Raw genomic sequence first — 15,682 nt, forward strand, 5'->3', positions numbered from 1 at the left:
CAGTTTCACGATTTCAATTTTTTTATATTCCAGAATGGAATGATGACCCAAAACCTGAAATTTCCCACAAACCAAAATTCTAGAAAAACATCTATTTTGGGTTGATCAAACTGTTTCAACAAAAAATCAAGCCAGTTTGATCTGATTTTGACTTTTAAATTTTATTGTATAATATTAAAACAACTGAAATGAAGTCATTTCAAAATGACTGCGTAAGTTTTTCTTTTCAAGACTATTGCAGAGGTTATGTCTAAACTACATCCCTTTTCTCGAAAAAGGGATGTAAATTAGCCACTTGGAAATTGCAAACGAAGCCGGGATTTTAATATCCCGCATTTCATTTGCATAATTGTGGCCACGGTTTTGATGAAACGGGGCTTTTCGAAAGAAAAACCACCATTTAGATGGGGATCCATTGAAAACAAAACGCTTTTTCGAAAGATCCTGTACTTCTCAGTACAGGATCTTTTAAAAAAAAAAGTTTTATTAATAAACCTTTTTTCGGAAGATCCTGTACTGAGAAGTACAGGATCTTTTGAAAAAGGATTTTATTTTCAATAGATCCCCATCTAAACTGCATTTTGTCTTTCGAAAAACGCCGTTTCGGAAAAAAACGCGGCTGCCATTATGCAAATGAAACACGGGAAATTTAAATACCGGCTTTGTTTGCAATTTCGAAGTGTCTAATTTACATCCCTTTTTGAGAAAAGGGATGTAGTTTAGACATACCCAAAGATGACATTTTTCTAGGAAATGTTTTGTTGTTGGAAAATTGACACTTTCTAGTGGAAAAATGTTCCACTGCAAAATTTCCAGGATGCTCTAGAATGTACTAAGCTGCTACTTCAGATCAGTTTTAGAAGTCAAAAGTCAAAATGCTCTCTAAAAATCTATAGAATCCCCCCCGGGAGCCAACTGAGTTACTGTGACAGTAGTATAAATCTAAAATAACTCTACTGATCTCAGTGGCATTTCCATAGTTTCACAGTGGCAGGAGAGCAGGATTTAGCCACGTTGAGTAGATTAGTGGTAAGCAACTGCTGCCCATTGGCCACCTGCAGCCCTTCAGGTTTCTATGTGCAGCCCCAAAGACATTTGATTTACTAGTGCTCCCCCTCCCCACAAGGTTGCTAGAATCTACTGGTTTCCGCCCACATCGTTTTTTCTCTACTGTTTTAACTACAGTGACACACACATAAAGCAAGGCACATGAAGTGAGATGCGCGCTGATTGCACACAACATTGACCTGCGCACAATATTGACCTCTGCATCTAACCAAAATGCCGCTATGGTTGAATCAGGCCATCCTACAAATCCTAGATACACAAGCAGGGACAGCACGTCCATAAAGGTGAACTAGGCGGTCGCCTAGGGTGCAAAGTTAAATGGGGCGCCAAATGGTGGCGCAGTATCATTGGAGGTTTTGGAGGTGGGGGCACCGATTGCATGGTTCGTCTAGGGCGCCCGTTGCTGGCAGCTAGTCTAGGGCCGCCCCTGTCAAGGGCAGTTAGCAAACTGTCCTCTCTCACAAGACAGTCTTGGTTACGACAATCTTGCAGCCCAACAGAGACTAGTTACTGGTATGTAAAAATAAAGAACCAGCAGAAAAGTTCCTCAATACAAATGTCCTAGATAAAATAAAAATAAGCTGTTAGCTACCCACGTTCCTCACAGAAACAAGAGAGGAAGCATATGGTTTATCAGTTGAAATGTCAGAAGAGGAAATAAAGCGAGAAATAGGTGAAGATAAAGTGATAAGTATTTGGAGGCTAAGAAGCAGGAGAAGATATGACAGCAAGCCTTCAATAGCTGTTCTAGCACATTGAAGGAAGAAAGCTACAAGGCAGATTAACTCTAGAGAATCACACATTCTGAACTAAGAGCTGGTCTACAATAGGAATTTGCATTGGTATATTTACTTCCTAACTCCCATTAAGCTAGCTACTGCCTACCAGCAATAAGTGTGGAGGTGAACATTCATTCCCATGACTGTTGTGAGGAAGGGACAGAATAAAAATGTTGCAATTGTTGAGGAATACACAACTCAGCATATGAAGTACTGAGGTAAGGCAAATAAGTGAATATTTACAAATAGTATTGCTAATATCATCTCACAAAGGTGAGGCTGATAAGAGATATCTAAAAAGGGAGGGAGAAGGGAAAAGAAAACCTGATATGAAGAAAGGGAATAGCCAGCAACTAAGTAATGGTAAGGAAATAATAAGTGTCATTGGGTAAAAGGAGCAAATATACTTACAGAAAAGAGAGGTTCATTGCCTTTGTAACTGCTGTTAGAAATTGTACATCTCAAATATGAGAGAAAACAGAAAAAGTTAAAGAATGATGGTAATGATTTTCAGGTGGAATGCCCATAGCCTGATATCGCATAGGTAGGGATTTAAAAAAACATTATGGATATGAAAACAAAGCCTAATATAATATGCATACAAGAGATCTGGCGAACTGCAATTCTAAACTATAAAATCCTGGGTAATGGCATATGTAGACATGACAGAAGAACAGGAAAGTGTTGGGGAGACCTATATCTTCATGAAGGAGATCCTGAACTACCTTGAAGTAGATGTTAAAAAAGCTAATTATTCTGCATCTCTAAGAATTTATATTGTCTATAATCCATGCGGGAAACTAGAGGCTGTGGATCTGAAAGAAATAAGTGCAGATGTTACATGGTTGTTAATTATCTGTAGGAATTTGAATACTTTACCACCATTTATTATGAGTAAAAAAAAATAAGAACGGAAAATGTTTAAAGCAATATTTTGAAGAGAATAATTTAGTAATTTTGAATGATGGAACATATGCCAGGTACAGCTGACGGAAGCTGCTTCTCATGTCTAGATTTGGAAATAGCTTCTAGCATCGCAAGTAAATGCCGCTGGGAAACGTAAAGAGAGGAGAAAGAAGGTAGTGACCACATTATTTACTTATCAAGAAAAAAGGAAATACTGAAGTTGAGGATAATTTACCCACTTGGAATCTAAAATGAGCAAACTGGAAACTCTTTAGAAACAAACCTGAGTAAAATATGTATGAGCAGGACTGGCAACAGATGTCGCCAGACCCTAGACAATGTGAGGAGAGCAACACCAGCCCTCCCCACCCCCACCTCCAGAAGAGGGCCAGCAAACAGCTCTCAGCACCACCCAAAGACTGCACCATGGCTCCCCCAACCAGCCTTCAGAGCTGCCCAAACTGGGCTCCAGTGGTGGTTTAAAAGGTCTAGGGCTCTTTTTAAATCACCAGGGCCAGGTAAAAACTGCCCCTTTCCCCATTCCCCACTTCCATCAGTGGCCCTGTGAGTGAGCAATGTTGTCAATGAAAGTGTTGAGGAATTCTTTGGTAATATCACTAGGGGAATTAGAAAGACAGACAGCCTGGCTACGTGTGTGAAACCAACACTACTTAAAGATAGAACAAAAAGACAGGACTATGCAGCACTTTAAAGACTAACAGGATGGTTTATTAGGTGATGAGCTTTCGTGGGTCAGACCCACTTCCTCCCACAAAAGCTCATCACCTAATAAACCATCTTGTTAGTCTTAAAAGTGCTGCATAGTCCTGTCTTTTGTTTCAGCAAGATCAGACTAACATGGCTACATTTCTATTACTATTCTACTTAAAGGTAGGAAAGTGTTCCATAGTGGAAGAAGGCACATGAAATTATCATTAGAGAAAGGAATAAGGCATACAAGACAGGAAAAAATTTCTTAAAAAGCAAGTATTTAATTAAATATTTTTTAAAAAGGCAGTTACACAACAGGCTTTAAATGGGACAAAAAGAAAAAGCTGGAAAACATACTGTAAGAAAGTAAATAAAGGTACCAATGCAGCAGAGGTTATATAACCAAATTAGGGAAAGAAGAAGTTACTCACCTTGTGCAGTAACGATGGTTCTTCGAGGTGTGTGCCCCCGTGAGTGCTCCACTGTGGGTGTCGGGCCCGTCCCAGCGCCGCAGTCCGGAGATGTTTCAGCTGTCGTTAGCCGGACCGCTCATGCACAGTGGCCATCTTGCGGCTTTTTGCACTGTTTCTGGTCGCGCGGTCCAGCCTCGCCAGTTTCTCCCGACCGTCGAGGTCTGCAGGATAAACAAGAGACTCTGAAGAGGAGGAGGGCGGGTCGTGGCACACCCACGGAGATACACACCTCGAAGAACCATCGTTACTGCACAAGGTGAGTAATTTCTTCTTTGGGTAGTGCCCCGTGGATGCTCCACTGTGGGTGACTCCATAGCAATAGCGTACATAAGGAGGAGGGTCGGAGTTAGTGCGGTGTCAAGGAAAGGACAGCATTGGCTACTGCTGTGTCCGAGATGATGAGCTTGGAAAGAGCATAATAGTTCGCGAACGTAAGTTCGGAGGACCAAGTTGCCGCTCAGCAAATGTCCTTCAAGGGAACTCCCTTAAGGAAAGCTGTTGATGATGCCACAGCTCTGGTGAAATGTGCTCTGATCCTGTGGGACAGGGCGATTTTCCTCATGTGGTAGCATTGCATAATGCATGAGACGATTAGTTTGGACAACCGCTGAGATGACAACGAGCGCCCTTTGGTGCGGGCGTCCATGGAAATGAAAAGTTGATCTGTTTTTCGTATGGTTCAGGTCCTTTCGATATAAAAAGCCAGTGATCTACGGACATCCAGGGAATTGAGAGCAGCATGGTGAGGAGAAGCGTGCGGCTTTACTCCTCATTCCACGAGGAGTAACGGTAGTTCGGACTAGGAAGCCTAGTCCGAACTACCTAGTCCGTGCCGCGTGTAGCCGTGCGGCACAGGGTTCGAACGAGCCGGGATTTAAAAATGGCGGCGCCGGGCTTATGCAAATGAAGCCCGGGAAATTCAAATCCCGGGCTTCATTTGCAAGTGCGGTATGCCTACATTACCCTCCTAGTTCAAACTAGGAGGGTAGTGTAGACATACCCTGAGACTGTGGGGCCGGTAGTGAGAATTTGTACAAGATCTTGAATTGTGGTGAGTCTGCTGTTGGGCAGTAGGCACGAGCCGTGACAGAATCGAGACGAACGCTGATAAATTCTATAGCCTGTTGTGGGATGAGGGATGATTTCTGAATATTGGTTATGAGGCCTAGGCTGTCGAAAAGAAGCCTTGTCTTGGAGACTGCGGTGGAGGCCTCGTTGAAGGATCAGGCTCTGAGCAGGCAGTCGTCGAGGTAAGGGAAGATTATAATCCCTGAACAGGGGAGGAAGGCTGTCACCATGGCAAGTGTCTTGGAAAAGACTCTTGATGTGGATGAGAGACCGAACGGTAGAACTTTGTATTGGTAGTGTTTGTCACCTACAAGAAAGCGGAGAAAACGCCTGTGAGCAGGTGGATTGTGATATGGAAATAGGCGTGCTGTAAGTTGAGGGAAGCAAACCAGTCCTCTTGCTGCAATGCCGGTATGATGGTGGTGAGAGTAACCATCTTGAATCACTGCCTGCGCACGTATCGATTGAGACCGGGGAGGTCTAGTATGGGCCTCCAACCGCCGGATTTCTTCTGTGTTAGAAAATAACGGGAGTAATACCGTCTTCCGTGGAATGATGTGGGCACCTTCTCTATGGCTCCAATAGTAAGAAGATGATCCACTTCTCGTTTGAGGAGAAGTTCGAGAGATGAGACCCTGAAAAGGGACGGGAAGGGTGGAGGGTTGGTAAGAGGATGGGATGTGAAGGGAATTACGTAGCCTGTGGGGATGACCCATCTGTCTGATGTTATTGAGGCCCAATGATGTTGAAAGGGTTGCAGGCAGTGGTGGAAGAGAGCAATATGGACGTGTGGAGCAGCAAGGACAGGAATGGCTTGCAAGCCCTCAAGAAGCATGTCAAACTTGATGTTTGGATTGTGGCTGGGCTGTAGGTCTGGGAGTTTGTGGTCAGCATCTTTGAGGACGTTGTTTAGGGCATTGTTGTTCGTACAGCTGTGGCTGTGCATAAGCGAGCAGTCTCTGTCTCTGGTAAGGTGTATACATTCTGCCACAATATGGATGTGTTTACGTGCCCAAGGTCCTCAAGGTGGTGTGTGAGTCCTTGCCAGAGTGGAGAAGTTGGTCTGTTTTCTCCGCAAATAAGCCCAGGGTATCAAAGGGCAGATCCTTAACCTTCGCTTGAAGCTCTCTGGGGACTGCTGCCATATGGAGCCACGAGGCTCTACACATAACGATTGACGTCGCCGTTGTTCTGGCTGCCGCGTCCGCAGTATCGAGAGCTATATTCAATGCTGAGCGAGAGGCCGTGTAACCTTCTTGGATGATGGTCTTAAGAAGGTGGCGTTTTGTGTCTGGTAGGTGTTCCAGTAATTGCGCTAGATTTGCATAATTATCAAAGCTGTGATTAGCCAGCAACGCGGAATAATTATCCGCATTGGCCATTCGGAGAATGGAAGTGGGCGAGGAATAGACCTTCCTCCCGAGCAGGTCGAGGCATTTATTGTCTTATCCCCAGTCATTGTTTTGTGCTGGGGAGATTTTGCACACTGTTGCGCTGCGTCTATGACCAACGAATTTGGTTGGGCATGTGTAAAGGGATATTCCATCCCCGTGGCCGGAACATAATATTTCTTGTTGGCCTTCTTATTCATAGGCGGGGCCGTGGCCGGCGTCTGCAAGATAGTATTGGCGATTTCGAATATAGCCTCATCCAAAGGCAGTGCGACTTTGGAGGCATGGGAAGATGGATGTAAGTTATGTAGCAGATGATGTTGCTTGTGTTAGGCTTCAGAAAGTTTGACGTTCTGTGTATCCGCTACCCTGCGAAAAAAGTGTCTCCAGTGAGGATGGCGTCCTCCGGAGAAGAGGAATCTACGTCTGTAGGAGATTGTTGTGGTGCCTCCGTTTCTGAAGCCTGCGGTGGTACATCAACAGGCTGTTGAGCAGGGGGTAGATCACCAGAAGGAGTAATCGGTCTAGCCTCCGGTGGAGTAGAGAATCTGCTCCTGCCGTGAGTGAACCATGATGGGGCTGGGGATGGTGAGGAGCAGATCGACTGAGCATAGCGGTGTCATTGGTCCTGGCGAGTGCCAGCGGTCATCATATCTGTGGTGGTACGAGCATGTGTAGACATCTCTGTATCTGTAGTCCCAAGCGTAGAATGGGGATCTCGGTGACCTAGACCTGCGATGAGAATAGCAGGGGGAAGATGAGCGGCAGTGCTTGTGATGATACCTAGGTGAAGGGAAGATGCTATGTCTCAATCGACGATAATGTGTAGGTGGAGATGGCAGTTCTGGAGAGAAGACTGTGGGTTCTGGACTTGGTGGTGGTCTGCCACTAACTGAGGAAGGAGAAGCCTGTAGCAGAGGTGTGGGAAGAGAGGTACTTGGTGGGAGATCCTCCGGGAATATGAGAGAGTTGGAGAATGCCTCAATGGGGATCCTGGTGTTTGTATTGTATGTGCAGATGTAGATGCACGGTCAGACGGTGGGAGTGGTGCATGAGTAGATCCCTTTTGTCTCACGGGGGATTGCTCAGATATTGGCCTCGGTGCCGAGGAGCTGGGCACTGCGTGCTCTATTGAGGTCAATGTCGTTGGCAGGTCCGGTGCCGGAGGTGCCGAAGTGCCGAGGTGGCTTTCAGTACTGACATGGCCTTTGGTGCCAAGGTGGTTTTCGGTGCCCGGTTGAGCTCAGTACCAATATGCTCTGCACCAGCTTGTCATCATGCGATTTTCGTGTCAGCGTTTTATGAGACGCGCCCGGGCCGTCCCGCAGGCTCGCTTGCATGGCTGGCAACAAGCGCGAAGGGGAGCGAGTCCTTCAGGAGGTAGCCGCAGCAGGGGAAGACTGGCGCGATGTAGCTAGCTGTTCCTCAGTCTGTGGCCGGAGCGCCTTATTGAACAAAAGCATTTTGAGGCGCATTTCGCGGTCGCGCCGCGCTCTCACCGTCAGCCTGGAACAGTGCTGACATTTTGGGGGAATATGGGCTTCCCCAAGGCACTTAATGCAGGATGAGTGCCCATCAGACGCGGGTATAGAGTCCCTAAATGTCAGGCACTTCTTGAAGCCTGGTGAACTGGACATGGTTGAAAAACAAAGATAACTACTAGCTAAGAAATTTTTTTAAAACTAACTAACTAATAACTACAACAACTAATTAACTAAGAGCTGAACGAGTAACTATATACAATTGTTCTTTTCTGAATTCTGACAGGATGATCATGAGAGGGAGCTAGAACTCCGTCTGCACCCAAGGATGGTCAAAAGAACTGGCGAGGCCGGACCCCACGAGCAGAAATGTCACAAAAAGTCGCAAGATGGCCGCCGCTCATGCGCGGTCCAGGGAATGACAGCTGAAACATCTCCAGACTGCGGCGCTGGGACGCGCCCAACACCCACAGTGGAGCACCCCCGGGGACACTATCTGAAGAAGAACTAAGGGAATCGGGAGTAGGACTGGCATAATGCCAAGCCTTGCAGGTGCCGGCCATGGAGTAATAAGCTCCAATAAAGAAAAAAGCAGAAATTCTGGCCACCTTGTTTCAAAACTTCAGTAATGACAAGGCTTTCAGATGAAAATATTAGTATGAGAGAACTCCAAAAAGCAATAATAAGGAACAAAAGCATATTACCAGGCAAGCTTTGAAATGCTTAAACACCTAAATTAAATCTGTTTTTTCACTTCTCCAGATGGGTATTTCAGTTTTAAGAATGCTCTATATAGATCCCGTAGGTGTTTGTCTCTAATTAGTGGACACAAATCAAATATCCAAAAAGGCAACACACAAAAACCTGTTGGAGAACACTTTACTCTTCCTGGACATTCATTAATGGATCTCCAAGTCACAGTTTTGTTTCAGATCAATTCCACAAACCAAATACACAGAGAAGGATTGGAATTTAACTTCATTCACAGGTTTAATTCCTATCCTAATGGTTGGAATGGGATATCTGATTGCTCACACATTATCAACCAACTAACCAATGAAGGTTCTAATGGTTCTTGATGTGTGTGTAGAATCTGGTGTTGGTCATCTTCCTTTCCAGGTTTAAACTAATGGTTCTTATCAGCCTCTTGTAACTATTTAGTCTTTAAGGTGCTACTAGACTAATTGTTGGTTTTTAAGTTTTTCCTGGTACAGACTAACTTGGCTATCACTGTGAAGCTTATCTACTCACTGTCTCTTTTTTCCTTCTCCCTCTCCCCCTCCTCCCTCTTTCCCTTATTTATTCTTGGATCTGGACTTCTAATACTCATGTCATCTGAAGAAGTGGGTTGTGCCCACAAAAGCTCATGATTCCATCTACATGTTTTGTTAGTCTTTAAGATGCTACTAGACTATTTGTTGTTTTTTAAATTTTTCCTGTTACAGACTAACTCTGCTACCCCTCTGAAGAATAAGATTTGGGACAGCTTTCTGCATGCCCTCACTCAAACTAACTTTGTCTCCATCTTTATGGCTAAGGTAGCAGGGATTATGCTGAGACTAAATTGGGCTTTTAGATAGGATGTCAATGGCAGCTGGCTGCCTGATTCCTTACTAGAGATGAAGGCAATTTACAGTGATAAATCTGATAGCACAAATGGTATTCTTAATGAAATACTACTAACAATCAAACTGGTGCAATTTGAAATGGCCACAGTAACAGTATGGATCCTGGAGCATCTCAAGATAGCAGGCAATGAATTTTCAGACAAACAGGCAAAAAGTGCTATGAATCAGAAACAAACTGACCTAGAAAACCACTGTAGCAATGAGCTCAAGAAGAATTGGCAAGAACTGTGGACAAATGAAACAAAGGGGAGCTGAGGGTTGGGGAGTGGATAGGAAATTTCAAGAAGTATGCCCAACAGTTCACTATGTTTATATAACCCAAGTTCCTCAGGGGAAAAACAAAGTGGCTCTACTTAGAATTCTAACAGGGAATTGCAAATAAATAGTAATTTATTTCTAATTAAAATGCACAAAGTTGGATTATTCATAACATGTAAGGTCTAGAAAATGATAAATAATATCCTTTAGGATTGTAAAGACTGTACCTGTGAAAGAAACGGTTCATATAGAAAACTCAGAGGCCTTTTTCCCCTTGCAATCCCTATCAAGAATACAAGGATATTGGGACCCAATTTAAAAAAAAAAAAAAAAAAAAAGCTCTTTTGCAATTATTTGACAATACTGGGAAAGGTGAAAGATTCTAAATCATAAAATGATACAAAGCACGGTGCATGGTGAAGCTGGTAAAACAATCTGCATAGAATAGAAGGTGGACTTTCCAGCTATATTTAAATCCAGCCATGTAAGACTAGAAGATCTGAAATATGCCTTCAGTATTGACAGTAGGAAATAGATCAAGGTTAATTTGTAGTCAAAATGATTAAGCATCTGGTTCTATTTCTTCAGTAGAAGTTGAGTATCAGCACTTCACCTACGTCACACCACACATGAAGAAAAGTAGGACAAAAGAAAAACTGGCAGTACAGGCAGTCCCCGGGTTACGTACAAGATAGGGACTGTAGGTTTGTTCTTAAGTTGAATCTGTATGTAAGTCGGAACTGGCATCAGCCGCTGCTGAAACTGATCAGTTTCAACCGCGGCTGAATCTGGACGCCAGTTCTGACTTACATACAGATTCAACTTAAGAAACCCAGGCGTCCCCAAGTCAGCTGCTGCTGAAACTGATCAGCGGCTGATTCCAGGAAGCCTGGGGCAGAGCAACTCTGCCTCAGGCTTCCTGTAGTCAGCCGCTGGTCAGTTTCAGCAGCGGCTGACTTGGGGACGCCTGGGGCAGAGCAGCTGCTCTACCCCAGGGGTAGGCAAGAAAAGCCTGGTCTGCTGGGGGGGCACGGGGGTGGCGGGACCGCCCAAGTCCTCCACAGCTTTGCTCCATCTCCCTGGTCTGCTGACCTGGGAGACGTGGAGCAAAGCCGCAGAGCACGCGGGCAGCGGGACAGTCCAGGCGCGCCGCGGCTGTCCCACTGCTGGCGTGCTCCGAGGCTTTGCTCCCCATCTCCCTGGTCTGCTGGTCAGACCAGGAAGACGGGGAGCAAAGCCGCGGAGCACGCCCGCAGGGGGACAGCTCAAGCGCGCCCGGGCTGTCCCGCTGTGTGTGTGCTCCAAGGCTTTGCTCCCCGTCTCCCTGCAGACCAGGGAGACAGGGAGCAGCTTTTCTCGCCCCAGAGGACGGGGGCTGCGGACCGCGGCGCATCTGGGCGTCCCGCCGCTCCCGTCCTCCGGGGCGAGAAAAGCCCCGTTCGTAACTGTGGATCCGACATAAGTCGGATCCGCGTAACTCGGGGACTGCCTGTATTAGTATTATTAGATTAATATACATTTTATTAGTATACTATTTAGCAATTCTATGTTATTAGTATTGGGCCAGTTCAGGATGTATTTACCTTGACTTTACTCAGTCCTTCCTGTGTCAAAACTTCTATTGTCATCAATAAATATGTTGCCAAAGTAAAAAGTGAGTGAAAATTGAGTAAGAGCTTTGACATTAACCCACTGTTGTTATGTTTACATAACAGGCACTCTTGAAGCTTTCTCGTATGATACATGAAGCTGGTACATCTCTGGGAGCACATTTCTGTTTCTTCTTATCCTCCAGAACCTCTAACTACACCCCAGAAAACACACCCAAAAAGGGACAGAAAATAAATTCTGCCTTATTTTAGGCTCTCCTATTGATATCTTTCGGAGACAGACTGTTGTCATATTCATTCCCTGCATTCATAAGCACATTGTCTACTACTTGTCTTCATTTTTAAGTACTTTTGTGGCCTATTCCTGCCCTGCCACTTATCAGGTATATGCTAAGGAGCTCTTCTGCCTACTCTCTTCCAATGATGCAAACTGCCCAATGGGCACATTTTCCAACACTCACCCTCATCATGCATCTGAAGAGCTCCCTTGAAAAGTCTGCAAAGCCCCCACTATATTATCCACCTTTAAATATCTCATTAAAATACCCCTCTATACTGTGATGCTACAAAATATTCAACAGTGCTTAGGCAACTGGGCTCCTTATAAGTTGTAAAGGATTGTTTTGTTTTTGCTAAAGATTTGTGCTGCTTCACTTCAGCAATGGAGGGATGGTCTACTTTTGTATTTACATTTATAAACAACTCTTCAAAGATAAGGTTGACAATACCATATCTGAAGTGATAATAAACCATGACTGATTGAGGTCAAAAGAAATGGCTTAAAAGAATGGTGTAAACAGCAACACTACAGATACAAACAAATAAATGATAGATGAACAAATCAGCAAGTATATAAATTGTAGCCTCCCATGCAGAAAGATAATAGGAAAACTCTGCTATTGCTTCTGGTTAGCAATAATAAATACCAGAACCCATGTATTTTTAAAAATAGAGCTACCTAGTCCTTCACCGGGGGAAACCATGGCCTCAAGTAGAATTCTGCATTTAAAATGTATCAGTGTGTACAGTGTAAAAGGAAGAAGACCTAGAGGAATAGCAGGCATATAAAGAATGAAGTTATCTGGACCTTAACAAAAGACTAAAAAGACTAGGAAATATGCAGACTGTTCCAGGACAGCTATATATATCCCAAACCAAAAGATCTGTTAACTTTATGTTAAGCTTTTCCACCTTGCTTAAAATAAGAAAAAAAATCTGTGAAAGAAAGTTATTGTTCCAAAGCTTAAATACACACATTTGCGGTTTCTCAGTTAGGCCCCATTTCAGCAAGGTACTGAAACTTGTATCTCACTTTAACCATATGAATAGTCCACTTTAGCGAAGCATGACTTCTCACATGTTGAAGTCTTGTACTTAAGTATTTTGCTCTACTGGGTTCTGTAATATTACTGTCACATTTTTTGCCTCTGGAACACTTATTGCTGTCCACCTATGAATGATGTGAACTTTATTTATTTTAGATACAAGTTTGGGCCCTACCTAGACTAGTACTACCACTATGGTTACTACCAGTAGTAATGCAGAAATAAAAGTAATAGCCAGCTGTTATATAGCAGTGCGACATTTTTCTGCAAAATACTAGAGTAGAGAAGTTTGCTCAATTACTATAGGATACCATCCATGACAGAGGTGGAAATGCCTACAAAAGAGAGATTGAAACTACTTATGAGAGATTTTTTTTGGGGGGGGGAGGGTGACAGATGCCCTAATTCAACACTTAAGCACATGCTTGACTTTGTGCTTAAATCCACTCCTATGCTATGTCTAAACTGCAGGCTTCTTTTGGAAGAACCTTTTTTCTGAAGAGATCTTCCAGAAAAACTTCTTCCGAAAGAGAGCGTCCACACACAAAAGCGCATCGAAAAAGAGGTCTGCTTTTTCAAGAGATAGCATCCATTCAATGTGGATGCTATCTTGCATTTAAGCTGTGATTACTATGGACATTTGTGCTTTTTCCTCTTCTTTCGAAAGAACTCCCTCTTCCCCATCCATATACAACTTTTTCCAAAAGAGCTCTTTCCGTAAAAGACCTCTTCCTCATAGAAAGAGGATCACCAGCACCAGAAAACCCCCTCTGTTCTTTAGATTTACTTTTGGAAGAATGCAATTGCAGTGTGGACATAACTCAGGTTTTGTCAGAAAAATGGCCGTTTTTCCGACAAAACTCTGTAGTGTAGGCATACCCCTATTTGTTAAACTTGATTTCATTGAAATTTTAATGGATCTTAAGCATATGGTTAAATTGAGCTCCTTAAGTACTTTGCTTGATCAGAGCCTTAAGAAGAAAGTCTTTCTGGGAAGGGTTAGTGAGCTGAGAAGAAATTTGTGGTTTCTTCCTCTAACTGCAATGGAATTTGCTCAGAGACATGCTTATCACATCCACTGAAAAGGCAGATTAACATGTTATATGGAGTGATATATGCCTGGCATTGCCCTGCTCTTTAGACCGATACTATAGATTAGCTTATAGAGGTGCATGATTTAGCTACTGATGTTCTCCAAAGCAACACAGTTGCCAATCGCTGTTACTATTCAGAAAAAGGACCTATTTCCTAATGCCACATGAGGTATTCATGTCCATCTTGACATTTTATTATAGACATTATTACATGTGCGTTGTATTGAGGAGCCAGGGTTATGCACAGTCCTTTGTGCCCCTGTATAATTCCATACAATTCCGCACACAAAGACACCAGTGTCAGCCGACGGTCAGGGCAGTGAGTCCCTTATGACCGGCTGAAGTTCTTTTAAATTGTGCTTGGTTCTGTTACAGCAACTGAAGGAGTCAGGTTAAAGCTTAAACAGTTACTATTTTATTGTTACAGGGTAAACTTAGTTGTTAAATGCTACTACTGTGTTACAGATAACACAGCCACTACAAAGGACAGGACAGAAATTACACTAATAAGTCACTTACAGGTACCATGAAACCCTTTTGGTTCTCTGAGCTCTTATTAAATGCATGCAAAATAGACACATAGCAGGTATATATTCTCACCCCTGCGTTCCAGACTTGGCGTGGCCAGCGTCTTTCTCTCAATCCCTCGGGAAGAAGTAGGGCGAGGTTGGGCATCCCACAGACCTCGGGAGACAATCAATACCTGCCAGCAGGTATAGATGATTGGAGCTCAAATGGGGTGGGCTGCTGAACCTCTTTTATACCCCTTGGGTCATGTAGGCTTCTTCCTGGTTTCAAGTGGCCAATTAGGAAAAATGGCTTTGAACACCAAGTTTCCCACGAAGGGTGCAAAGCATAATTTACACCTGGGAAAATGCAGACAATGGGCACCTCTGGTATGTGATGGGCGAAGATTCCTCTCTGGGACAGTGCAGGCGTGTCAATTACTGGTACTAGCCATCAGGGCGACGGGAGGCCCCGGGTCGTCAGCTAGCCCATTTACTGTCTGGTTTCTGTTTATGGTAGAGTCAGGGACAGGCACCACACCTGCGTTCCCAGGGCATCAAAGGCTGACTGCCTTTCTCTTGCTCTCTGGGGGGGGAAAAACAAGATGGGGTTTTTGTGTCTGGCTACAACCAGCCAAGCCAAAAAGAGTCCAGTATTTGAGCTTTCTTTTTGGGAAACAAATTGAGAAAATATAAAAGAAAATATAAGTGTCAGGTATTTTCTAAAGAAGATGTAGATTGTGATGTAATGTTAAGTGTGTCCAGTATTTTTGTCGAAACCATCTGGCAACCCTATACATGGGTCCTGATTCACAGACCATTTTAGGGTCTCTAGGATATAATCTGAGGTGCACTTGCAGCTCAAATGGACATACCAGCACTAGCTTTACTTATGATCGCATACATACAGGCAGCATCATTAATTTATGTTATGGAGAAGCAGGTAGAGTACATCTTTACATTCCTTACTTTTAATTATGACAGTCATAAAGCTGTCCATGAAGGAGTTTTGACTATGTTTGACTCATATTTTGTTCTTCAAATAAATGTGATTTATCAGGCCTGTATACGGTGGGGTGCATATGCACCCCCTATGCTTCCCCAAGTACGTGTGCTCCTGCTGGTCGGCGGAAGGCAGGAGTGGCGTGCTACCCAAGCCTCCCTCCCCTATGCTCTAGCTGGCCAGGGGAAGGCTAGGGCTGATTCTCCCCCTCACCCAGGAGCAAGACCCAGCCCCACCCCCCAGTCTTACTACCTGGGGGAGGAGAGGAAAATCTGCCTCAGCCTTCCCCAGGCCAGCTGGAGCACGCTTACTTGGGGGGACCATAGGGAGTGTATTCACACCCCTATGGTCCACATTTACAAAACAAGCACACACCAACAG

General features: G+C 44.1%; 1 protein-coding gene and 1 long non-coding RNA gene across 4 annotated transcripts in view; one reads left to right on the forward strand and one right to left on the reverse strand.

Annotated features, from left to right (window-relative positions):
* VIPR2 (vasoactive intestinal peptide receptor 2) overlaps positions 1–12,026 on the forward strand; it is a 142,507-nt gene extending 130,481 nt beyond the window's left edge. The window contains exons 13-14 of one of the 3 annotated variants that reach the window (XR_012902111.1): positions 8,164–8,584; positions 11,479–12,024. Coding sequence is in view for 2 of the 3 variants with exons in the window: in XM_075922730.1 (XP_075778845.1) it covers positions 8,164–8,388 (225 nt within the window). In the remaining variant the exon portion in view is untranslated. Of the gene's footprint in view, positions 1–8,163; positions 10,596–11,478 lie in introns of those variants that run through there. The other 2 variants (XM_075922730.1, XM_075922728.1) reach the window with 2 other exon arrangements.
* Positions 1–15,682, reverse strand: part of LOC142827386 (uncharacterized) — a 69,313-nt gene that overhangs the window by 26,693 nt on the left and 26,938 nt on the right. The window lies entirely within an intron of this gene.

Source organism: Pelodiscus sinensis, chromosome 2 (assembly GCF_049634645.1).
Source record: "Pelodiscus sinensis isolate JC-2024 chromosome 2, ASM4963464v1, whole genome shotgun sequence".
Taxonomy (NCBI): domain Eukaryota; kingdom Metazoa; phylum Chordata; order Testudines; family Trionychidae; genus Pelodiscus; species Pelodiscus sinensis.